Below are 27018 nucleotides of genomic sequence, written 5' to 3'. Positions count from 1 at the left end.
ATTTATGTTATGACATCGGTTGGAAGCTGCATACCAAATCTCGTTGCGCTTATGTGCAATGACAATAAAAGATATTATTATTATTATTATTATTATTATTATTAGATGATGTCTGTGTGTGGAGTTTGCATGTTCTCCCTGTGACTGCGTGGGTTTTCTCTGGGTGCTCCGGTTTCCTCCCACATCCCAAAGACGTGCAGGTTTGTAGGTTAATTGGCTTCAGTAAAAAATGTCCCTGGGAAGAAACTGTCCCTGAATACCTCTAGATTCACGGACAATTTCTTCCCAGCTGTGATCTGGCAACTGAACCATCCTATCTAAAAACTAGAAAGCGGTCCTGATCTACCATCCACCTTATTGGAGACCCTCAGACTATCTATAATTGGACTTTACTAGACTTTATCTTGCACTGAATGTTATTCCCTTTATCCTGTATCTGTCCACTGTTTAGGGCACAATTGTAATCATGTACCGTCTTTCCGCTGATTGGTTAGCACGCAACAAAAACTTTTCACTGTAGCTCGGAACACATGACAATAAACTAAACTAACCTAAAACTAAACTAAAACTAAAATAAAACCTTTACCCACCTCTACGCCTTAATTGAAGACCCTCATCCTTAAAAGAAGACAGACCTACTCCTTAGGTGACTGCAGAAGACATAAATGCTGGAATAACTCAGTGGGTCAGGCAGCATCTCTGGTGAAAAGGAATAGGTGACTATTTGTGTCGGGACTTTTCTTCAGACCCTCATCCTGACACCCATCGCCATGCATCCAGCATCCTCTTTCAAACCTACAGACCCTATAATGCGCTGCAGTGCAAGTTTAAACCGTGAATTGTACCGTGATGTTTGACGTGGGTTTGTTGCGAGAGGCAGGCGCTGACGCTGTGTTTCTGGTGTCGCAGTTGCTGAATGAACTAAGTGTGGTGGAAGCGGAGTTGCTGCTGAAGTCCTCAAGTCTGGCTGGGAGCTACACCACCGGGCTGTGCCTGTGCATCGTGGCTGTGCTACGCCGCTACCATTCCTGCCTCGTCCTCAACCCCGACCAGACGGCACAAGTGTTTGAAGGGTGAGGGATGGGTTTTTGGTTCATTTCATGTCGCCCTTTCGTTTCTCCGAATCCACTGCAGATTATTGGCTGCGAAAAATTCACTGGACACTCCGTCACGGTCGAGAAGGGACTTCTGTGAATGACTGCTCGTTTAACTCCCCTCCCCTAACTCCAGGTTTCTTCCCTCTCGGCCTTACCCCCCTCACTCGGTTAAAGCTGACACTTCGGACACCATTCACACCCCCCCCCCCCCCCCCCCTCCTCAGGTCCATTATAGTGAGGGTTTACTGTATCGAGAATAGGGTGATTTCTTTGCATTCCACATCAAATGGACCCGGCGTGGAAGGGGGCGGAGGCGGGGGGTGGGCGTCGAGAGAACAAAGTGGGACGCCAAGAATGAAGAGAGACCATTGGGAACTACATTGAACACTTTGTAACTGTGTCAGCACCCTATCCGTGGCGACTCTTTGCATACCTTGTGTATGGTCTGTGAAACAAAGAATTTCATTGTGACATGTCACGTGTGATAATACTAAAGTATCAGTCAATCAATCGACCTATCTCTGTTCTATGTCCTCTCTCTTCCAGACTCTGTGGAGTTGTGAAACATGTTGTCAATCCTTCAGAATGCTCCTCTCCTGAAAGATGCATCCTGGCCTATCTGTATGACCTTTATGTCTCCTGCAGCCACCTAAGGAGTAAATTTGGGGATCTCTTCAGGTGAGTAATTATGCTTCATAACCTTTTGGCAGCGGGCATCTTTTTTCACAAACATCAGTTCATTTCCAGATGTCTTGTTAAGGAAGGAGGGTTATATGGCTTAGACCCGAATCATCACCTATCAAAGTTTTCCTGAGATGCTGATGATCTACTGAGTTCCTTGTGTCTCTATTTTCTAGACTCTTGTTTCTGAAAATCCTTCACCGACAACCGAGATTTTGATTGGTTTCACTTTCTGGTGACAGATGGGTTTCAGTGGGATTAGCTGTGAAGATTTTATTTATTTTGAGCTGCAGTTTAAATTTCTCACGAGGATAGAAATCAGAGAACTGTTTTTCCCGCCCTTGCAGTTTAAGGTTTCAGCATTTCTGGAGAACATGGATAGGTGATGTTCCAGGTCCGAACCATCCTACGGACTTCAGAAGTCTTCTTAGTTTTGTTTTGTTTATTTAGAGATACAGCGCGGAAACACCGAGGCAGCGCCGACTAATGATCACCTGTACACTAGTTCTATCCTATACACTAGGGGATAATTTACAGAAGCCAATTAACCTACAATCATCCACACATTCATCTCCTCCCGCCTAGATTACTGCAACTCCCTTTACACTGGCATCAGCCAATCTTCCCTGTCCCGCCTGCAACTGGTCCAAGACGCCGCAGCGAGACTCCTGACGGGCACCCGAAAAAGGGACCACATCACCCCGATCCTGGTCTCTCTCCACTGGCTCCCTGTGCGGTTCCGTATAAACTTCAAGATCCTCCTCCATGTCTACAAAGCCCTCAATGGGCTTGTCCCCACCTACATAAAAAGTCTTCTCACCCAACACTCCACCTCCAGGCCCCTCAGATCGGCCGACTTGGGGTTGCTGAATATCCCACGGTCTAGGCATAGGCTCAGGGGCGGCCGCGCCTTTGTGGTTGCAGCACCTAGACTGTAGGACAGCATCCCCTTTCCCATCAGAACTGCCCCCTCCATCGACTCTTTTAAGTCAAGACTAAAGACTTATCTATACTCTCAAGCCTTTTCTGACGTCCTCTGAGTGAGGGCTATATGTATGTATATGTATGTAGTTTGTTTTGTTGTGCTATTCTTATATCAAATGTAAAGCACTTTGGCCAACGAGAGTTGTTTTTTAAATGTGCTATATAAATAAATGTGACTTGACTTGACTTGACTACAAACCTGTATGTCTTTGGAGTGTGAGAAAAAATCGGAGCACCCAGAGAAAACCCACAAACTCCGTACACACAGCACCCGTAGTGTGGATCAAACCCATGCCTCTGGCGCTGTAAAGCAGCAGCTCTGCTGTTGTGCCACTGTTCCACCCCCACTGATATCTTTTGAAGTCTGGTTACTTTCCATTGCTTTGAAATGTTTTGACTGAAACATTGACGCCTTTCGTGACTTGAGGGTTGAGTGGTGAGACACTCTCTCACACTGTAGAGTTCCACAGCGATGAAAGAGTGGTGTGAGACTTTGATCTGCTGTTGCCACCACATCTCCAAGCATCTCTGTAAAGTGATAATGTGTAACTGAGACTACGATCATATCAAGTCACTTAAAAAGTAAAAATGATCATGAAGCGACTATCAAATTGAAATAAAAACATTTGGGAACAGTTTTTGCGTTTATTTGAATATGGGAGGAAAAAAAAACAGATTATGTTCCTTCCTGCAGGGATTTAAGTTGTATTTGGTGAAGGGAAAATATTAATCTTGGCACATTATTCCCTGACATGGCTTTCATGGTATTGTGAAACTAGTTGAGTTTGGTTTATTATTATCACATGTTTGGTTGAAAGCGTTTTTATCGCGTGCTTTCCAGTCAGTGAAAAGACTATACTTGATTACACAAAGGTTGGTGGGTGTATGAACAAGCTGCTGGAGGAGGTAGTTGAGGCAGGTACTATCGTAATGTTTAAGAAACATTTGGACAAGTACATGAATAGGACAAGTTTGGAGAGACGTAGGTCAAACACAGGCAGGTGTGACGAATGTAGATGGGACATGTTGGTCAGCGTGGGCAGATTGGGCTGAAAAGCCTGTTTTCACGCTGTATGACTGACAAACCCTTTTTTCATTGTAATTCAATGTTATAAGATACGTTGCAATGGCAAGTTTTTCTGTCAGAAGTAAAGCCCCAATGCGTTGGAAGGAACTGCAGATGTTGGTTTAAACCGAATATAGACACAAAATGATGGAATAACTCAGCGGGACAGGCAGCAACTCTGGAGAGAAAGAATTGGCGATGTTTCTGGTTGAGACCCTTCTTCAGACTGAGTGTCTGGGAAGGGTGAGATATAAAGATAAGGAAGTGTAAGGTGTAAGAACTAGACATCAAAGGGGATGAAGCTCAAGAGAATTGTAGAATAGATCATTGTTAGCTGGAAGGTAGCAACAAAGCAAACAGAGATAAAATGTAACCGTGGACAGTCAGACTGGTCGGAGAACTGGGCAAGGAGAGGGATGGAGAGAGAGGGAAAGCAAGGGTTACTTGAAATTAGAGAAGTCAATATTCATACTGCTGGGGTGTCAGCTGCCCAAGCGAAATATGAGGTGCTGATTGGAGGAACAGCCCTACAGCCAATGGAATTCTAATTATATTATGAGCAGAAGAAAAAGGAATGTTGTTTTAATTAAATTGAAATGAATGTTATATTGTTTGAGAAAGTACCATTGCTCATCTATCAATCGAAGAGAATTTCCTAAATAAGACACAGAGCTGAGTAACTCAGCAGGTCAGGCAGCATCCCTGGAGGACATGTACAGGTGACATATCAGGTCAGGACCCTTCTTGAGACTTCTTCAAGAGATTACCTTCTCAGTTTCCCAATCAAATCTCTTAAGTCGTCTCCCGCTGTGAACTGTCATTGTGGTCCTTGGCAAACTAGTTCAGTTCTCTGTGTATATTTTGTGCATTTATTTTCCCTTCCCAGATCTCAAAATAGCAAGTTTTTGTTCTGGATCTTAAACTATATCTCAAATCTCAAAACAGTAAGGGTGAATTTATTTTACCCGAACTGCCGTAATACAGAGTCATTCGATGGTAGTTGTACTGAATGAGCTGAAGGACTTTAGACTGTCGAGGAAACAAGAATGTTGGCCCACCAGGTCCGCGCCGACCAGCGATCACCCTGTCTACGAGCACTCTCCTACACACTAGACACACTGTACAATTTTTTTTACCAAAGCTAATTAACCTAGAAACCTATACATTTTTGGAATGTGGGAGGAAACTGGAGCACCTGGAGAAATCCCACGTGGTCACAGGGAGAACTTAAAACTCCGTATAGACAGCACCCGTAGTCAGGATCAAACTACCGCTGCACCACTGCATTTGTTTACATGCTGTACGACTTTAGACTTTAGAGATACAGAGTGGGAACGGGTTCTTCAGCCGAGTGAGTCTGCACTGACCAGTGATCACCCTGATCACTGACCAGTGATACACTAACCTACAAACTAGGGATAAATTCAAAATTTTACTGAAGTTAATTAACCTACGAAACTGTAACTTAAAACGTTTATAAATTGTTGATTGTTCTACCATTGAAAGTAATGGGACATGTTTTCTTATCCTCAGTAGCGCCTGTTCAAAGGTGAAGCAGACCATTTACGGCAATGTGCAGCCCTCCAACTCCAACCTGCTGTGGGACCCAGACTTCATGTTGGATTTCATTGAGAACCCGTCCGCCCATAATGTCAACCACTCGATGCTGGGGAAGATCTTGAGCGACAACGCAGCCAACCGCTACAGCTTTGTGTGCAACGCCCTTATGAACGTATGCATGGGACATCAGGACACAGATAGGTACGACCAGCATGTGGTGTGTCGAGTGTGTAGGAAGCAACTGCAGATAGACACAAAATGCTGGAGTAACTCAGCGGGTCAGGCAGCATCTCTGAAGAGAAGAAATGGGTGACGTTTCGGGTCGAGACCCTTCTTCAGATGCAGATGCTGGTTCACACGGTAGATAGACACTAAATACTGGAGTAACTCAGCGGGGTCAAGACCTGAAACGTCACCTATTCCTTTGCTCCAGTGATGCTGCCTGACCCGCTGTGTTACTCCAACATTTTGTGACCACCGTTAGTGAAATGTCGCGTTATGTGAACAGCGAGCTGAATTACATCAACAGCTATTATCTTTAGATTTTAGAGATATGGGGCGAAAACAGGCTATTTGGCCCACCTAGTCTGCACCAACCAGCGGTCACCCAATACACTAACACTATCCTACACACTTACACCGCCCAGAAAGCTTTGTTTAAAAGCTGGAAAGAGTGTGCAGGGAATATTTTTGAGGATAGAATGGTAACAAAGGTATATGGTACTCTTGCCTTCATTGGTCAGGGCATGGAGTAAGTGTCAATAGTGGCGCAGCGGTAGAGTTGCTGCCTTACAGCGCAGAGACCCAGGTTCAATCCTGAAGAACAGTGCTGTCTGTACAGAGTTTGTATGTTCTCCCTGTGACTGCGTGGGTTCTCTCTGGGTGCTCTGGTTTCCTGCCTCAATCCAATGATGTACAGGTTTGCAGGTTAATTGGCTTCGGTAAAATTTTCCCTAATGTGCAGGATAGTGCTATTGCACAGGGTGATCCTGGTCGTTGCAGACTCAGTGGGCTGAAGGGCCTGTTTCAGTGCTGTATATCTAAAGTCTAATATTTCCTCTGAAAGACTCTAATATCCTGTTTTTTTGCTGTTTTGCAGAATCAATGACATCGCCAACCTTTGTGCTGAACTGACAGCGTGCTGCACCATACTCAGTTCTGAATGGCTTGGTGTCCTTAAGGCTCTTTGCTGTTCGTCAAACCATGTCTGGGGATTCAATGATCTTCTATGCAGCGTGGATGTAAGGTCACAATGTACTGACTTATCTGCTTCCTGCTGGCATTATCGCAAGAGGGAGATGATTGTGTGTAGCAGCTAAAATACAGAGTAGGGTCACAAAGTGATAGGGTGGCGTGGTGGTGCAGCAGAAAAGTTCCCGCCTTACAGTGCCAGAGACCCGGATCCGATCCTGACTGCAGGTGCTGTCTGTACGGCGTTTGTGCATTCTCTCTGTGACCATGTGGGTCTTTCATGGGTGATACTGTTTCCTTGCACACTCCAAAGACCTACAGGTTTATAGGTTAATCGGCTTTGGTAAAGATTGTAAATTGTCCCTGGTGCGTAGGATAGTGCCAGTGTATGGAGCTATCACTGGTCGACCAAAGGGCTTGTTTCCGCCCTATATCGCTAAACTAAACCAAACTAAAATAAAGTAATACAGCGCAGAAACAGGCTTTTTGCCCTAACTTGCCCATGCCGCTCAACACGCCCCATCTACACTAGTCCCACCTGCCTGCATTTGGCCCATATCCCTCTTTACCTGTCCTATCCATGTACCTTCCTAAATGTTTCTTAAATGTTGCGATAGTACCTGCCTCAACTACCTCCACCAGCAGCTCGTTCCCCACCACTACACCCACCACCCACTGTGTAAAAGAGTTACCCCTCAGGTTCCTATTAAATCATTCCCCCCTCACCTTAAACCTATATCCTCAGGTTCTCGATTCCCCTACCCTGACCAAAAAATTCTCTGCGTTTACCCGATCCATTCCTCCCAGAATTTTGTACACTTCTATAAGGTCACCCCTCAGCGCCCTGCGCTCCAAGGAATAAAGTCCTAGCCTGCTCAATCTCTCCCCGATAGTCTAGGCACCCAAATCCTGACAACATCCTCGTAAATCTTCTCTGCACCCATTCCAGCTTGACACCATCTTTCCGATAACATTGTGACCAAAATTGAACATGACACTCTAAATGTGGCTTAACCAAAGTCTTGTATAACTGCAACATGACCTCCTAACTTCTTCACTCAATACTCAGTAGAGTTTTTCCACTGCACCAGGTCCATCAGAATCATTCCCCCGACTCCCCACCACATACATTTTCAAATCCAAAATCCACAAGACCATTCTTTGAAATCTTTGGTGCACCATGTCTAGAAACTTTCCATCCTTCCAAAGGTTAGGTGTGTCCTGGATTTGATACCAAGTGTCCATTATAGCCAGACCAGTATTTTAAAGGATAACTCGTTCTCATGCTGATAATTAACAGGGTACTGTTTAATCTTGAGTCAAAGGCAATGTGTTCCCACCAGTAACTTGCCAGCCACCCACCATCCCACCTTCCATTACATCTTAATTTGCAAAAATAAAAATAAAACTTAACTTTATTAAAATGGGAATATTTTGATCGTTAATAGGACTCCTCTTTCCTTCTAAGCTCTAAAATCGAAAATCCAAACTCTCTTTTATTCACAGGAAACAAAGCACGAGGGGAGGGGAAGGCATGGTGCAATTTAATTCCATGTTTGTGTGTACATTCCAACAAATAGCAGGCAATGCGCCATTGGGTTAATGATCTGTGATATGTGGAGCATTTCCAGGAAAAGATTCACAACATCAAGTGTACTTTTTTGTTTATTTCCACATGTTAACCTCTTAAATAGAATAAAACACAACTTGATTGCTTTCTGCACGATTAAATAAGTCCGTCGACGTTGGGAGGATTTATTAGAAAGCTGTAATATGCACTGTGACCTTTATAAATCATATTGTTGCTGCAATGCTTACTGAGTGTAATGTATGAGATTTGTTTTTGCTTCCTGTCTTTTTAAAGGAAAGATATGAATGTTTAACGCTGGAAAATAGGAGCAGGAGTTTAATGTTTTGGCAATAATTGAACTTCTGTGAATTATTAGGAAATATTTTCCCGATACACTATGTCAGATGTGTTGTGTACCCAGGCAGAAAATGGAACTATAGATGCCAGAAGAGCTGAAGTCAGGCAACATCTCTAGAGGGCATGGAGAAGGGTCCCAACCTGAAACACCGCCTATCCTTGTCCTCCAGAAATGCAGCCTGCCTTGCTACTTCAGCATTTTGGGTCTATACCAGTACAGCAATGCCACTGCTTCAAGCCAAGTTCAGTTTATTGTCACACGCGCAAGTACGTCAAGGTACAGGTACAAAGAAAATTATTGCTTGCAGCGGCATCACAGGAACACAGACTGAGACTAAAGGAAAGAACATCATGCAATAAAAAGACATTAGTGCAAAAACATAATTAGAAAAGCAAACAAGTCCATGCTTACTCAAGAGGCGAACGGTTGCGTTCCATTGTCGAGGTAAGATTGGGGCTGTGCAGGCTGAGTCAAGAACCTGATAGTTTAGTTTAGAGATACTCTAAAATGGACACAGGCCACTTTGGCCCACCGAGTCTGCACCGACCAGCATTCACCTATTCACTGGTTCTATCCTACACACTAGGAACAATTTACAGAAGCCAATTGACCTTCAAAGTTGCACGTGTTTGGAATGTGAGAAGAAACCGGAGAACCTAGATTTAGGGAAGATCTGAGGAAGATTTCTTTTGACCTAGATTGTTGGAAATCCATGTTAAACTGTCTGAAAAGGTGATGGGAGCGAAGAGTCTCACAACATTTAAGAAGGACTGGATGATTTAGCTCTTAGGGCTAAAGGATTCAAGGAATATGGGGAAAAAGCAGGAAAGGGGGATTGATTTTAGATGATCAGCCATGATCATATTGAATGATGGTGCTTGCTCGAAGGGCCAAATGGCCTACTCCTGCACCTATTTTCCTATGTTTCTATGATGCCTTAAATCACATGGGCAATATGGTCTACAGACCAAGTGCTGGGAAATGGGATCAGTATGGATGGGTACTTAATGGGCGGCATGGCCATGATGGGCTGAAGGGCCTGTTACTGCACTGTGTGGCTTAATGACATTTTTTGCACATCTCTAATGGCTGCTTATTTTACTTTCTTCAAAGGTCAGCGACCTATCATTTCACGACTCCTTGGCTACGTTCATTGCCATTCTAATCGCCCGCCAGTGCTTTTCGCTGGAGGATGTTGTCCAACATGTGGCACTTCCCTCACTCCTGGCAGCTGGTGAGTGCGCCTAGTTTCAGGATAAATCATGATCGTGTCTCATTCTTTGCATGAAGAGTGACAGAAGGATTAGATGATGGATCAGGTTTCCAGATCGAAACTTCTATTCCAGCCCATGTCTGGGGCAGGAATTCCAACCAACGTTCATCACTTTTGCTCATCTGTTTAGTTTAGTTTAGTTTATTATTGTCACCTGTACTGAGGTACAATGCAAAGCTTTTTGTTTTTGTATTATCCAGTCAGGATTTTTGTGCTATCCAGTCAGCGAAAAGACAATACATTATTACAATCAAACTGTGCACAGTGTAGAGATACAGAATAAAGGGTATCATATTTAGTGCAAGGTAAAGTCTGATTAAAGACAATTCAAAAGACTCCAATGAGGTAGATGGGCAGTCAGGGTCGCTCTCCAGTTGTTTTAGACGGTTCAGTCTGTACACTGACTGCTCTGCTGAGGCTCTATAAGGCACCTGTCAGCCCACATTTGGAGAATTGTGTTTTGGGCTCCATATCTGGGGAAGGATGTGCTGGCATTGGAGAGGGTCTAGAGGAGGTTTACGAGAATGACTCTGGGGATGATCGGGTTAATGTATGAGGAGTGTTTGATGGCCTTGGGGCTGTACTCACTAAAATTTAGAAGGTACTAGACTAAGTGGGACCCGTTGGGTCCCAGCTTCACATGGGAGGGCTGGTCCCCCAATGCAATATTCCACCTCTGCACCACTTCCAATATTGCTGACCAGTAACTTTGTGGAGCGCTAGTATGAACCATTTTAGAACCAATAGACATTTTTTTTGCAAGCTTTAGAACCAATAGACATTTTTTTGCAAGCATTTTAGAACCAATAGACATTTTTTTGGCAAGCTTTAGAGCCAATAGAGACACTTTTTGCAAGCTTTAGAACCAATAGTCATTTTTTGCAAGCTTTAGAACCAATAGTCATTTGTTTGCAAGCTTTAGAACCAATAGAGACACTTTTTGCAAGCTTTAGAACCAATAGACATTTTTTTGCAGGCTTTAGAACCAATAGACATTTTTTTCCAAGCTTTAGAACCAATAGAGACATTTTTTGCAAGCATTTTAGAACCAAAAAGACACATTCTGCAAGCATTGTAGAACCAATAGAGACACTTTTTGCAAACATTTTAGAACCAATAGACACTTTTTGCAAACATTTTAGAACCAATAGACACATTCTGCAAGCATTTTAGAACCACTAAGGACACTTACATTTGAGTAGACATGTGTTCAGTGTTAATCACAGCTCAGAGAAACGTGACCCTCTGCCTTCCTCCATCTTGAAGAGACTGTGAGGCACACCACTTCCTGGTTTTATAGTCCCTCCCCCCTGCCGCCAGCGGGGGCAGCAGAGAGAATGGGGAATTTTGTAAAAACATTAATATCTCTGTCATTTTTCATCGACGGGAAAAATCCTCAGCACACATGCGGCGCAGGGAGGCTCTGAGCGAGGTGGCCAAAAATGAAGGCCGTAGGTGGCGGCGTTCTTTCGGAAATCGCAGCACAGTTGGCCAAAAGCAGTCAAGAACAGAGATTTAGTAATATAGATTAGGGGAGGATCTCATTGAAACCTACTGAATAATGAACGGCCTGAATAGAGTTGATCAAGAGAAGATGTTTCCGCTAGTGGGAGAGTTTACGAATACAGGGAACAATCTCAGGATAAAAGGATGTACCTTTAGAATTGAGACGAGGAGGAATTTCTTTAGCCATATGGGCTTGGAGTTGCCACGGTGGCACAGTGGTAGAGTTGCTGCCTTACAACGCCAGATACCCGTGTTTGATTCTGACCACGAGTGCTGTCGATAAGGAGTTTGTACATTCTCCCTGTGACAATGTGGGTTTTCTCCGGGTGCTTCAATTTACGACCACACTCCAAATACATGTAGTTTGTTAGGTTAATTGGCTTGGGTTAAATTGTAAATTGTCCTAGTGTGTTAATGTACGGGGTGTTTGCTGGCCTGCACAGATTCGGTGGGCGGAAGGATGCTATATCTCTAAAGTCTGAAGAGTCCCGCACCTGTGGCCTCTGGTGTTTGCATTTTAATGGAGTTTCAACCTATTAATCAGGCCAAGAGGTGGAAATATTGGTGGGTATTGATGTTATGTTGACACTACAAAGAATAGTTTCAAAGTCTACTCAAGATGTAAGGAATATTTGACAGTGTTTTTGTAGGTTTGTAGAAAATTATCTGTTGTTTTTTTCAGTGTCAAAAACTGCTTATTTACCCTGTTAGAATATTTATAAACTGTAAGGGAACATGCAAAGAGCTGGAGTAACTCAGTAAGTCAGGCAGCATTCCCGGAGTACATGGATAGGTGATGTTTCGGGTCGGGACCCATCTTTCAGACCCGTCTCAACAATGAAACGTCACCAACTCTGGAGTGCATGGATAGGTGATGTTTCAGCTCGCGACCCTTTTTCAGACTTGTCTCGAGACGGAACATCACCTACCCATGTTCCCCAGCGGTGCTGCCTGACCAGCTGAGTTACTCCGGTGTCTTTCCTTGGTAGACCAGTGTCTGCAGTTGCTTCTCTCTACATGTGTAACCTGAAGTCTTGTTTGCTGCAGCCTGTGGTGACCCAGATGCTGAGCCAGGAGCAAGGATGACATGCAGACTGTTGCTACACTTGTTCAGAACGCCACAAGTCAGCCCCTTCCCCCAAGCCAATGGTAAGTTTCCGGCTGGCATTCCTTGTTCCCCTTTCCAAGTTTTGTTATGAGGGGTGAACTGTCTGTACTGCTGAACCTGACCTGTTGACTAGATTGCAGCTGCAACGTGTAGTTTCCTTTTTTTTGAGTTTAGAGATACAGTGCGGAAACATGCCCATCGGCACACCGGGCTCACTCCAACTAGCAATCCCCACACACTGACACTATCCCACACACTAGGGACAATTTACAGTTATACCAGGCCAATTTGCATACCTTTTGGAATGCGGGTGGAAAGCCACACAGGTCACAGGGATAACGTACAAACTCCGTACAGACAAGCACCCATATTCAGGATCAAACCCGAGTCTCTGGCGCTGTGAGGCAGCAACTCTACCGCTGCACTAACGTGCCGCCCCCTCAGAGGTCAATGACATGTGGATGACCCTGTCCGCAGAATCATCGAACCATATAACATGGAAACAGGCTGTATTTCTCAACTGAAGAAATTGCCGTCTGAAGAAGGGTCGCGGCCCAAAAGGTCACCCATTCCTTCTATCCAGAGATGCTGCCTGTCCCGCTGAGTTACTCCAGCATTTTGTGTCTTTGGTTTAAACTAGCATCTGCAGTTCCTTCCTACACATATATCTTTCTTAAATTTTGCTATAGTACCTGCCTCAACCACTTTGTCTGCCAGCTCGTTCCAAACACCCACCAACCATTTTGTGAAAAGGTTACACCTCAGATTCGTGGCAAATATTTCCTCCTTCACCTTAAACCTTAGGGTTCTCAATTCCCTGTTTTGGTTTCCTCCCACATTTTCCTGTATTCATCCTGTATTCATCTTGTACTCTTCTGTGTTTGAGTGCCAGTGAGATTCGTCGTGGTGTTTGAAGTGAGCACCAAACTCACAGTTGCTCCTGCTAATGTGCTAACAGTGGACCTTTGGATTAAGTGACCCCCCCACATGAGGGGTGTACCTTACCTGAAGGGCAGTAAGCTAACGGCAGTACAGTGGCGCAGCGATAGAGTGGCTGCCATATAGCGCCAGAGACCCGGGTTCAATCCTGACTACCCGTGCTGTCTGTACGGAGTTTGCACGTTCTCCCTGTGACCATGTGGATTTCCTCCGAGTGCTTTGGTTTCCTCCCACATTCCAAAGACGTACAGGTTTGTAGATTCTGTGACATTGTCCCTAGTGTTAAGGGTGTGAAAGTTCGATAAGATAGAACTACTGCATGGATGATTGATGGTGGGTGTGGGTTCGGTGGGCCGAAGGGCCTGTTTCCATGATGTATCGCTAAACTAACCTGTAGGCTAAACTAAACTATCACCATTTGGGTAACGTAAATTCACACTTACAGAATTCACAAATCACATCCCGAAAAATTTGAATGCGGAAATTTATTCGCTCCCACGGAGGTTATGTGAAACTAAAAGTAAATAAGTAAACACCAAGAGTATTTTTGTTTGTGAATCACGTATGCGTGGATGACATGGGCGGCATGGCAGTTCAGCAGCAGAGTTGCTGCCTTGCAGTGCCAGAGACCCGGGTTTGATCCCGTCGACAGGTGCAGTCTGTACGATGTTTGTACGTTCTCTTTGTGACCATGTGGGTTTTCTCCGGGTGCTCTGGTTTCCTCCCACGTTCCAAAGACGTACAGGTTAATTAGGCTTTGGTAAAATTGTAAACTACCCCCATGGTGCTGTTGGATGGTGCTTGTGCACGGGCGATCATTGGTCGGTGCGAACACAATGGGCCGAAGGGCCTGTTTCCGCATTGTATTTCTAAAGTCTAAAGACATGGCGTTGCGTTGCGTTGCGTCTCGTGCTTTAGGGACGCAACTGCCCCTTAACGCCGGGGTCACTTCTACAGCGATATAGTGAGGGTGCTTTAACATGACTGTGAATAATGTTGTGTGGTCTGCAGGTAAATCGATCCCTGGAATTCGCTCATCCTGTGATCGGCATCTGTTAGCCGCTGCGCACAACAGCATAGAAGTGGGGGCAGTGTTTGCCGTTCTGAAAGCCATTCTGATGTTGGGTAAGAATCTTTCACTGGAACAACTGTATTTTGGGTTTGATGTAATCCTAAAGGCCTCAAACTAATTTTAACTGAGGGCGACACAGTGGTAGTGCTACTGTCTCATAGAGCCAGAGATGCTTTTTCGATCCTGACCTCAGTTTCTGTGGAGTTTGCACGTTCTCCCGGTGGGTTTCCTCCGAGTGCTCCGGTTTCTTCCCATATCTGAAAGTCGTGCAGGTTTGTAGGTTAATTGGCTTCTGTAAATTGTCACTAGCGTGCAGGGTAGAATGGGTGTATGGGAGATCACTGGTCAGTGTGGACTGTGTGGGCCGAAGGGCCTGTTTCCACGCCGTTTCACTAAAACTAAATTAAAAACAAAAGTCAAAAGGCTAGAAAAAATCCGTTCTTCTTCTTGGTCATTGCGCTGGAATGTTTGAATCTTGTAATCAATGAATTAGATTCACAGCTTGACTTATGGTGTGTAGGAAAGAACGGCAGATGCTGGTTTAAATCGAAGGTAGACACAAAATGCTGGAGTATCTCAGCGGGTCATGCAGCATCTCGGGAAAGAAGGAATGGGTGACGTTTCGGGTCTTAAGAACGGTCTCGACCCGAAACGTCACCCATTCCTTCTCTCCAGAGATGCTGCCTGATCTCCAGCATTTTGTGTGTACGTTTAACTCATGGCGGGGCATTTTGTCAATACAATAATCCCTCATTGTAGCGGACCATGGAGGGGAATGGTGTATGTAATTGCTGATTGTCCACTATAACGGAATAAGGCTTTGTCCCCCCATTGACATCACTGCCTGGGTACCGGGTCAGAATCCTGGACCGCCATCACTGGGAGCCCAGTGGGACCTCCCTCACCACATGGAGCGCCGCGGCCCAAGATGGCCGCCCCGCACCACCTTTCCCAGCACGGCTTTGTGAACGGCAATAACCGCTGATGCTAATTCCCACATTCAGTGATTGAGAGGAAAATAGGGGATGACGGGTGGTGGGGTGGCGAGATGCCCACGGGTGAAAACCCTGTCCCGCTCCGAGTGACATTCCCACAACCAACTGCCCACCCAGAGTTCAGGGTGAAAGGGCATCGATCTTAATCTCCATGAACTCATTAATCCCATTTCTCCTTATGAAGACAGTAACCTGCCTAACCTGCCGAGTGTACAAAGTTCTAAAATGTGCTTTTGTTACTGCAAGCTAAAATACTAAAGGCTCCTGGTTAAAGTCATTAATTCCCAATAGTGGGCTTGTTTGCATGAAATACTCAAAGCCTCGTTGGGTCTGAGGGGCCTACTGGTTAAAGTGCCAAAAGATATAATACATGATCTTCAGTACACGTGACTGTGTTGTTGTTTATGTCCAGGGGATGCAGAGTTAGGCAGCAATAATGTTAACTCTTCCAACGCCGATGACTTCAGCACGACCAGCGTGCTGGCTCCGATCGGTATCCATGATGACATCGCCGACAATGTGATTCTGAGTACCGCCAACAACGCCAAGTCAATCAGACGCACTGTTTCCATAGAAACAGCCAACCTGAGTGAATACGCCAGGTTTGTGCTGAGGACTATTTGTCAGCAGGTAAGACCGAATATAATATTAATGAGAGATTATTATCCAAGTCAAAACAGAACGAGTTGGAAATGACGTCTGGGGAGAGAGTCATCAGCTCCATGTTTGTAGTCAATAAACTCTCATCAGAACTGAGAAAGACTTAGGGTGGCGCAGTGGTAGAGGTGCTGCCTCACAGCGCCAGAAACCCGGGTTGGATCATAACTACGGCTACTATCTGTATGGAGTTTGGATGTTCTCCCCGTGACCGTGTGGGTTTTCTCCAGATGCTTTGGTTTCCTCCCACACTCCAAAGACGTACATGTTTGTAGGATAATTGGCTTCTGTAAATTGTAAATTGTCCCTAGTTTGTAGGATAGTGTTAATGTATGGGGTGATCACTGGTAGGTGGGCCAAAGGGCTACTGGACTTAGACTCCAAACTATGAATTGCTGGCATTCAAGGGGTGATCATTTAGATTTGCTTATTCTGATCTTCAGCGACCAATGTAGTTATCTGAAGACAATGACAGCTGTACATGTTGGTCATGATAAATGATGGGTTTGATTCCTGGGACACAAAGTGCTGGAGTAATTCATCAGATCAAGAAGCATCTCCAGAGAACAAGGATAAGTGAAGTTTCAGGTCGATACCCTTTAGACTTTAGCGAAACATGGCAGAAACAGGCCATTCATCCCACTGAGCCCATGCCGACCAGCGATCATCCCATACACCAGCACTATCCTACACACTAGGAACAATTTACAAGTGTACCAAAGCCAACTAACCAACAAACCCGTATGTCTTTGGAGCATGGGAGGAAACCAGAGCATCCGGGGAAAATCCACGGGGTCACAGGGAGAATGTACAAACTCAGGACCCATAGTCAGGATCAAACCGGGCCCCTGGCGCTGTAAGGCAACAACTCTACCGTTGCGCCACTATACCGCACTTCTTCAGACAAAATCAATTGATTCCTGGTGTCCAACATCATAAGCCTTGCTCTGCTTTGTGTTGTAGCGGGACAGAATCAATTGTTGACCATTCTTTGCCTCAGCCCACAATTGAAGGATGACAAATCATCACCTCAGACAAAGTGAGCAGAACGTACCCAGTTCATGGTAACTGAAGACATAGATTGCTCTTGCATAAGAAAATTGGAGCAGATGTAAACTGGCTATTGGCATTAATCCAGTGCATACATGCCAACATGTCATCAACTCAGCTTTGTCAGAGGTGTTCTGTGAGACCACTATGTTTATATCTGAAGCTTTGGTATTTTTATAGTTATTGCTGTGCGCAACAAAATATTTTTGTCTGGACCAAGCACCAACCTTTCTGAACCCTTGTGGTCTTGATGCTACACCTGAGCTAGAATTTTCTGCACCTATTGTGCATATCCTCCCCTGAAGAAGGGTCTCGACCCGAAACGGCACCCATTCCTTCCTCCAGAGATGCTGCCTGTCGTGCTGAGTTACTCCAGCATTTTGTCTCTACCCAGGAGATTTATGTCTCTCCCGACACATGGCTGCAAGTTTAGCCTTGCAGTTTAATTTGGTTCTGCTCTGCCGGCCTGTTTTTAACCAGCCTGGAGACTGATTTAGTTTATATTCCCATTCCTGTCTCCCCACAGACTCCATATCCTAATATCTTACCCACGAAGATCTTGGAAACGTTTCCTGAGTCATTTGTGGAAAATCTTTGTTAAGATAAACGGTTCCTAAATTAAAAGAAAATGTTATAAATTATTTTCCTCATAAGGATTCCATTTGGATTCAAGTCTTTATTTTAGAGATAAAGATACAGAGATACAGCGTGGAAACAGGTCCTTCAGCCCTCTATGTCCGCGCCGATCAGCAATCACCCTGTCCACTGGCACTATCCTACACACACACACACACACATACACACTAGAGACAATTTACAATTTTACCAAAGCCAGTTAACCTACAAGCCTGCACGTCTTTAGAGTGTGGGAGGAAACCGAAGCACCCGGATGAAACCCACGTGGTCACTGGGAGAATGTGCAAACTCCATACAGACAGCACCCATAGTCAGGATCGAACCCGGGTGTCTGGCATTGTAAGGCAGCTACTCTACTGCTGAGCCACTCTGCCGCACTCAAAATGTAAATTACTGGGCTTAAATTTGAGTGTACGTTTTTCTTATTGTTTGCAGTTGTGTTACTGTTAGGGAAAAAAAACCATCCTTCCCATTTCTACAATGCATAAAAAAGTCTAAGCAGGGTGAGGCCACACAGTCACTTGCTCTCCTCTGCTATTCAGTCACATCAAGTGCCGTAAATCCACTTTCCTGTCCATTCCCCACATCAGAGCACAAAGTGCTGAAGTAATTCAGAGGGTCAGGCAGCATCGCTGGAGAACATGAAGGTCATAAGGTCATAAGGAATAGGAATGGAATTGGGCCATTCGGCCCATCAAGTCTACTCCGCCATTTGATCATGGCTGATCTATCTCTCTCTTCTATCCCCATTCTCCTGCCTTCTCCCCATAACCTCTGACACCTGTACTAATCAAGAATCTATCTATCTCTGCCTTTGGGTCGAGAACCTTCTTCAGACCTCCCTTCCCCACATCCACAAACCTGCCTATCTCGGCTAGTGGAATTCTCAGTGAATTATGTCCCTGGACCTTTGAGGTAGGAAGTTCCAAAGATCTTAAACCCTGTTCCCATAAAAGATTTCCTACACTGGGACCAACCCCCCCCCCCCAATTATTCATGAATCCAATCAGAGGAAGTACCTTTCAGCATCTATCCTGATCTCATAGTCATACAGTGTGGAAACAGGCCCTTCAGCCCACTTGTCCACACCGACCAACAAACCCCATCTACACCAGTCCCTCCTGCCTGCATTTTGCCAATATCTCTCTAAACCTATCCTATCCATATAACTATCTAAATGTTTCTTAAACATTGCATTAGTACCTGCCTCAACTACCTCCTCCAGTAGCTCGTTCCATCCACACACCACCATTTATGTGAAAACGTGCCCCGCTCAGATTCCTATTAAATCTCTCCCCCATCATCTTAAACCATTGTCCTCTCGTTCTTGATTCCCCAACTCTGGACAAAAGACTCTGCGTTTACCCGATCTATTCCTCTCGTGATTTTGTACACCTCTATAAAATCACCTCTCATCCTCCTGTGCTCCAAGGTAAAGAATCCTAGCCTGCTGAACCACTCCCTATAGCTCAGGAACTCGAGTCCTGGCAACATCCTCCTAAATTTTCTCTGGGCCATTTTCCAGTTTGACATCTTTACTATAACATGGTGCCCAAAACTGAACACAATACTCTAAATCTCTTTCAGAATCTTACATATTTCACCACTCTGTTTTTTGACAGAAACTCCTGCCATGCCCAGAATAAATCCACATTGTAATGCCTCTAAAGCTGGATTTTCGTCTTTATGTAACTTCTACAGGAATTTTTCACTCTTCTGTTGAATCCTCCTTGTAATAAAAGCCAGAACTTCATTTGCCTTAGTACTGGGTGGCACAGTGTCACAACGATTGAGTTGCTGCCTACCAGCGCCAGAGACCCGGGTTCGATCCTGACCTTGGGTGCTGTCTATGTGGAGTTTATATGTTCACCCTATGACCGCGTGGCTTTTTTCCAGGTGCTTCGGTTTCTACCCACCTCCCAAAGACATGCAGGTTTGATGGTTAATTGGCTTCTGTAAATTGCCCCTAGTGTGTTGGGTGTGAAACTTGGATAACTAGTATGTGGGTGATGTTGGTCAGCGCGGACTCTATGGGCTGAAGGTCCTGTTTCCATGCTGTATCTCTAAGCTAAACTAAACTACTTGTTGTACCTGCCTGTCAGATATCTTTCCACCAAATTTTACTATTAGATATATATTTTTAAATTATTTAATTAAAATTTATTTATATTTATTTATTAAAATATAATTAAGAATTATTTTAATTCTTTTCTTCCAAAATAAATAATCTTGTTATACTCTCGTAATGTTTTGCAACTGAACACTATTATCCACACACCATGGCATTCACATTACATTGCACCCTCTCACCTCCTTTTGGAGAACTTAATTATCTAGTTGAACGGCTGTAGCATCGGCAGCAGATATTAAAATCTTGTTTCAGACTTCCTTTTTACTTACTCATTTCCCCACATCCACCACATGCTAACTCTGCATCTTAAAACAAACCTAGCCTTTGTCGAAACAAAGAACTGTAGATGCTGGTTTACAAAGGACACAAAGTGCTGGAGTAACTCAACGCCTCAGGCAACATCTCTGGAGAAGGGTCTTGCCCCGAAACGTCACCTCTCCATGTTCTCCAGAGATGCTGCCTGACCAACCGAGTTACTCCAGCGCTTTGTGTCTTTATCTTAGTTTTTCCCTGTTCTGATGAAAGTTATCAAAATTACATTAATGCCATATCTATGTTATCAGCAGGTGTTCCCTGACCTGCTGAATATTTCCATTGTTTCTAGTATATTGAATTTGTATGCAGAATGTGGACATTTGAATTCCAGCTTTATAACTCGATTGTCCAGTGTGATAGATCCTGGGTTGACTATGAAATGGATCCATTAATAGAGGGGCGACCACATCTGAACTGACCAATTGATGTGATCGTAACAGAAAGGAAACTGACCTCATGATTGGAGTCCAAGAAACACGATAACATTTTAGGCCAAAATTGTGTTGTGAAATGAAGTGACTAAAATATTAACTTTTCATAAATTCATAAACATATCTGAGTATTGTAGAGTCAAGGAACTGCAGATGCTGATTTGCAAAAGAAGGCACAGGGTGCTGGAGCAACTCAATCAGGCAGCATCTCATAAGAACATGGATAGGCAATGTTTCGTGATGGGCCCCTTCTTCAGACTGATTGCAGGCTGAGAGGGGGGTGGGGGGGGGGGGGGGGTGGAGGGTGGACAAAAGCTGGATGAGAGGAGATAGTGGGGCTAAGCCTGGTAGGTAATAGGGTGACACAGGTGAGGAGGATTATTTGATCGGCAGATAGTTGGACAAAGGCCAGAAAGGAAATGACAAAAGTGCGAAACAAAAGAATTGAAGAGTTGTGAATTGAACTGAGTATTGCTGGCTTTACTTTGTTAATTGCAAGATGTACGATTTACTGTGTAAAATATACCAATCGATCATTCTTGAGACTTAAATTGTTCAGATATTTCCTCATTTATGATCTGATCACATCTGTAGCTACTATTTAAGAAACCTTTGGATAGGCATATTGGGATTGGAGGGATATGGATTATGTGCAGATGGATAAGAATTAGCCAGCATCATGATCAGCACTGATATTGTGGGCCGAAGGGCCTGTTTCTGTGCTGTACTGTTCTATGTTCCTGTATTGATCAAGGAGGTGGAAGTTTAATTGAATTGGGTGGCGCAGTGGTAGAATTGCTGTCTTTACAGCAGCAAAGACCTAGGTTCAATCCTGACTGGGTGCTGTCTACAAACAGTTTGTGCATTCTCTCCATGACTACATGGGTTTTTTCTGGGTGTTCCGGTTTCCTCCTACACTCCAAAGATGTACAGGTTTTTAGGTTAATTGGTTTAGATTAAAATTGTAAATTGTCCCTAATGCGGGGATCGCAGGTCGGCGCAGACTTAGTGGGCCGAAGAGCCTGTTTCCGCACAGTAATACTAAACTAAACTAGACTAATTAATCAGACAGTCTCCAGATCCTATTGTTCAAAGGATTTTCTTAGTTACCTGGTACATAACCCATTTTGTTGGATCTTTGGATTTTCATGCTAGTTTTAATAAAACCAGAGAATTTGAAGAAAATAAAATCTTTATTTAATGTACTGTGAACTATAATAACTATGTTCTCCTGCATTCCAGCAACATGTGGGTTGGTAGATTAATTGCCCACTGTAAGTTGCCCCTAGTGCATAGGTGAGTGGACAGACCTGGGAGAAGTTGATGGGGACCTGGATTGGAGAGGATAGGTTAGTGGAGGAATGGCAACACTGTGAGCTGGCATAGAACAGATGGGAAGAATGGCCATTCTCTATGGGTTAATGAAATGCAAACACACAACAATTGATCACTGAACATGATTCCTTTTACCAGAACATACAGATGTCATGCAGCAACATGTCATGCAAATAGGACACGGGATGAAAAGCACATGTAACCCGTGTGAACAAAGATGTCACAAAGTGCTGGAGTAACTCAATGGGTCAGACAGCATCTCTAGAGAATAGACACAAAGTGCTGGAGTAACTTAGCGGGTCATGGAGAACATGGATAGATGACGTTTCAGATCAGGATCCTTCTTCAGACTCAAAGATGTGTTATTTTCTCCTATAATGGTCAATGTGTCATTCAAATCATGTTCTTCTTCTTTACGGAGATATGGCTTTGAGTTTATAATGTTTATTTTGCCACCTTCCATTTGTAGGAATGGGTGGGAGAACATTGCCTCAAGGAGCCAGAGAGACTGTGCACGGATAAAGATCTGATATTGGACCCAGTTCTCTCCAACAAACAAGCACGACAGCTTCTGCAGCTTATCTGTTACCCGCATGGCCTTAAGGAAAGTGTGGAAGGAGACAACCCTCAGCGACAGCACATCAAGCACATTCTCCAGGTATGAAGGGCAGAGATAGAGCACGTTTTCTCTGCTGGGCTGAAAGGCTTTAATCATTTTTTAGTCATAGAGACATACAACAAATTATCCACGCCGACCAACCGGACACCTGCCTGCATTTGGCCCATATCCCTCTAAACCTATCCTATCCTATGTATCTGTCTAAATGTTCCTTAAACATTGCAATAGTACCTGCCTCAACTACCTTCTCTGGCAGCCTGTTCCATATACTCACCACCCGTTTTGTAATATAGTTACCCCTCAGGATCCGATTAAATCTTTCCCCTCTCACCTTATACCTATGTCCTCTGGTTCTTGATTCCCCTATTCTGGGCAAGAGACTGTGCATTTACCAGATCTATTCCTCTCATAATTTTGTACACCTCTATAAGATCGCTGTTCATCTTCCAGCGCTCCAAGGAATAAAGTCCGAGTATGTTCAACCTCTCCCGTATGGCTCAGGCCCACGAGTCCTGGCACCATCCTTGTAAATGTTATCTGCACCCTTTTCTGCTTAACAACATCTTTTCTATCACATGGTGACCCAAACACGATACTCTAAATATGCCCTCACCAACATCTTAAGGGCCTGTCCCACTGTACGAGGTAATTCAAGAGTTCTCCCGAGTTTCCCCTGATTCGAACTCGGAGAATTACGATAATAGCCGCTCGTAGGTACTCGGGGCTCTCGTGGACATTTTTCAACATGTTGAAAAATCTTCACGAGCTTACCGCGTTTCCCGAGTACCTGCCATTAGCATTACGAGCCGCTAAGAGACGTCCCGAGCTCCGACGTACCCGCTACATACATTCTACGTACTTACCACGAGTTTGATTTTTTTTTTAAACTCGGGAGAGCTCTTGAATTACCTCGTACAGTGAGACAGGCCCTTTATATAACGGTAACATGACTTCCCAACATCTATACTCAATAGTTGGACACAAAATGCTGGAGTAACTCAGCGGGACAGGCAGCATCTCTGGAGAGAAGGAATGGGTGACGTTTCGGGTCTAGACCCTTCTTCTCCAGCATTTTGTGTCTACCTTCGATTTAAACCAGCACCTGCAGTTCATTCCTACATATCTATACTTAATACTCTGACTGGTGAAGGCCAATGTGCCGAAATATGAATAGATTTGTTCAGCCAAATGGTATAAGGTACTGTTAAGAGGTGGGTTTTTTCTGGGTGCTCCAGTTTCCTCCCACATTCCAAAGACGTGCAGATTTGTAGGTTAATTGGCTTTGGTAAAATTGTAAATTGTCCTTAGTGTGTAGGCTAATGCAGGGATGGCTGGTTGGCGCAGACTTGGTGGCCTGTTTCCATGCTGTATCTCTAAAATTATAACATCAAACTATTCATCACATTAATCTCATAGACTTCTCTATATTCTTTCCAATGTTTGTGAGTGTATGATTGAGGCAGTGAACCAAGATACGGAAATGAAGAAGTCATCCAAGGAACTAATCCTATTCTTTCATTATTTAGAGTTTGGACCAATGGATCCTAAGGCAGTCATGGCTGGAACTCCAACTGATGATCAAACAATGCATGAAAGAAGCTGTAAGTGGGAAGTACAGACCTCGCGATCTTGATATTCATTTGCGCTTTCGAACCACAATGAATTTTGATCCAATACATCACAGAAGAAAGGTCCCGACTCGAAACATCACCAGTCCGTTCCCTTCACAGATGCTGCCAGACCCGCTGTTTTTCTCCAACACTTTGTGTTTTGATCAAGATTCCAGCATCAGTAGTTTCTTGTGACTCATCGTATCACTATGTTGTTGCTTGATTGACGTCCTTTAGGTAAATTGAGAAGAGTTCTTTCTTTAGTCAGAAGGTGGGAAACCTGTGGAATTCATTGCCGCAGATGGCTCATGAGGCCAAGTCATTGGGTATTTTTAAAGTGGAGATTGAAAGGTTCTTGATTAGTAAGGGTGTCAAGTGTAACGGGGAGAAGGCAGGAGATTGGGGTTGAGAGGGGAAATAGATCAGCTATGATCGAATGGCGGAGCAGATTTGATGGGACAAATGTCCTAATTCTGCTCCTATGTCTTGTGATCTAATGATCTTATTGATAGTGATTTATTATTGCTATGCGTTACCGAGATACCACTACTACTAACACCACCGCCATTAATCACATCTTTCCATCTCCACAGTTTTCTGCTTTCCGCAGAGACCGTTCCCTCCGCAACTCCCTGGTTCACTCATCCCTTCCCTCTAAAACCACCCCCTCCCCAGGGATTTTCCCCCTGCAACTGCCCCGACTACGGGTGCTGACTGTACCGACTTTGTACGTTCTCCCCGTAACCTGCATGGGTCTTCTCCAGGCGCTCCGGTTTCCTCCAAAGATGAACTGGTTTGCAGGCTAATTGGTTTTGTAAAATTTTTAATTGTCCCTAATGTATGTAGGATCGTGTTAGTGTGCGGGGATCGCTGGTTGACGCGGACTCAGTGGGCCTCAGGACCTGTTGCACGTTGTATCTCTAAACTAAACTAAGAAGCTACCTGATCCGCTGAATTACGCCAGCATTTTGTATCTATCTTGCACTTCTCAATAATTATCATTTTTGTTAGGGTCCAGCTTCGGTTACGGAAATGAACTTGTTGCTGGAAAATATCGCCAAGGCTACCATTGAGGTCTTCCAGCAGTCGGCCGAGCTGAACTCTGTCCCAGTTTCCACGGGAGTTGAGCTGTTCCATGAGAGCAACAATGGGAACAACAATCCGAGGCAGAACGGCAAGAAGACATTTCTAAGGTAAAGCAAGGTTTACTCTACACTTTTAGGGGCATGGAGTGGGGATGATAAATGATTCACAAAGATTTGCAAGAATTGGTCAGTAGAACACCGAACAGCACAGCACAGGACCATGCCCTTCAGCTCACAACGCCTGTGCCCAACATAATGCCAAGACCAACCATTATCTGCCGACACATGATCCATATCCCTGCATTCCCTGTATATCCATGTGTGCATAAGACCTTAATACCATTAGACATAGGATCAGAATTAGGACATTCAGCATCGAGTCCACTTCGTCATTCAATCATGGCTGATCTATCTTTCCCTCTTAACCCCATTCTCCTGCCTTTTCCCCATAACCCCTGACACCCATACTAATATGTCAATCTCCGCTTAAAAAACAATGAATGACTTGGCCTTCACAGCCGTCTGTGGCAATTCCACAAATTCTTCTGCCTACTCCCTGTAACATTTGATGCCCTTCCTAATCAAGAACCTATCAATCTCCACCTTCAAATGGACCATGTTTGATGTCAGCACCTCAAATGTTAGCTTTGTCCAGCGGTCTAATTTCAAAAACTGTTGCGGTAAAGAACAATCCTGCTTTCAGTTGATATCTCTTCATGCATTTTCCAACAAGACTCATTGAATGTCTAGTAAAAGGATAGAAGTCACCCTATTTTTATATCATCTATGCTTGGGGCAAACCCACATGCCCCAACTGTTGGGTTGGCTGAGATTGAGATTAGCAGGTCTAGCACAAAATAGGGCTTATTCGCTGAATAGTCTGGCTTGGATTTATTTCTTTGCGATACAGCATGGAAACAGCTGTATTCATTTTTTTATTCCAATTTCACTGTCACCTCTTCCTTCTCTTTACAAACTCTAGGTTGCAAAAATGTGATGGCTTAGCAGCTTTTGTGTAGTGGGATGAACTGAGAATTGATATATGGTTCAATGGTCAATGGTGTTTTATTTATCACATGTGTAACTGCACCATAAAATTATTTTAGCATTTATTACACATGCTTTGACCACATTTCCAATGTCCAAAGTCTGGTCGGCCCGTGCGCTCAATGTACTGGAGCTGTACCCGTGAACCGATGTCCCCCTTCTCTCCTTGTCTGGACATCTGTGTCACACCTCCTGCAGCTGACCTTGAAGGCACTAGATGCATTTCCCTGGTTTGATATATAACATAATTGACTAAAAATGAAATGGCAGGTTAAGAATATAGAAAAATAGGATCTGAGTAGACCTGGAGCTAATCAAATCATGATCTCCACTCCACTTTCTTACCTAGTCCTTGTAAGCCTAGGTTCACTTTGTGTACGGACATCTATTGATCTCAGTTGATCTCAGTTCTGAATGTACCAGGTTGTAAAACATTCACCCTTTCCTCGTTGGAGGTTTCTTAAGATTCAAAACAAGGAATTATTGCTCAATTTGAAATTCAGACTTTAGAGATGTGGGGCGTAAACAGACGCAGGCACAGTGGTAGAGTTGCAGCCTTACTGCGCCAGAGACCCAGGTTCGATCCTGACTACAGGTGCTGTCTGTATGGAGTTTGCACATTCTCCCAGTTACCACGTGGGTTTTCTCCGGCAGCTCCAGTTTCCTCCAACACTCAAAAGATGTGCAGATTTGTAGGTTAAT

At 44.3% G+C, this 27018-nt stretch overlaps 1 protein-coding gene across 2 annotated transcripts in view; it reads left to right on the top strand.

The window, feature by feature from the left end:
• med12l (mediator complex subunit 12L) overlaps positions 1 to 27018 on the top strand; it is a 586849-nt gene that overhangs the window by 482690 nt on the left and 77141 nt on the right. Inside the window, exons 20-30 of one of the 2 annotated variants that reach the window (XM_033031832.1) lie at positions 910 to 1073; positions 1644 to 1775; positions 5365 to 5589; positions 6488 to 6629; positions 9621 to 9741; positions 12334 to 12435; positions 14345 to 14458; positions 15813 to 16030; positions 22425 to 22613; positions 24101 to 24175; positions 25196 to 25377. In XM_033031832.1, the coding sequence (XP_032887723.1) occupies positions 910 to 1073; positions 1644 to 1775; positions 5365 to 5589; positions 6488 to 6629; positions 9621 to 9741; positions 12334 to 12435; positions 14345 to 14458; positions 15813 to 16030; positions 22425 to 22613; positions 24101 to 24175; positions 25196 to 25377 (1664 nt within the window). Of the gene's footprint in view, positions 1 to 909; positions 1074 to 1643; positions 1776 to 5361; positions 5590 to 6487; positions 6630 to 9620; positions 9742 to 12333; positions 12436 to 14344; positions 14459 to 15812; positions 16031 to 22424; positions 22614 to 24100; positions 24176 to 25195; positions 25378 to 27018 lie in introns of both variants that reach the window. The other variant, XM_033031831.1, reaches the window with a different exon arrangement.

This window comes from Amblyraja radiata, chromosome 13 (assembly GCF_010909765.2).
Source record: "Amblyraja radiata isolate CabotCenter1 chromosome 13, sAmbRad1.1.pri, whole genome shotgun sequence".
NCBI lineage: Eukaryota > Metazoa > Chordata > Chondrichthyes > Rajiformes > Rajidae > Amblyraja > Amblyraja radiata.
The sequence above is the reverse complement of the archived record's forward strand: the minus strand, read 5'-3'. Positions and strand labels throughout refer to the sequence as shown.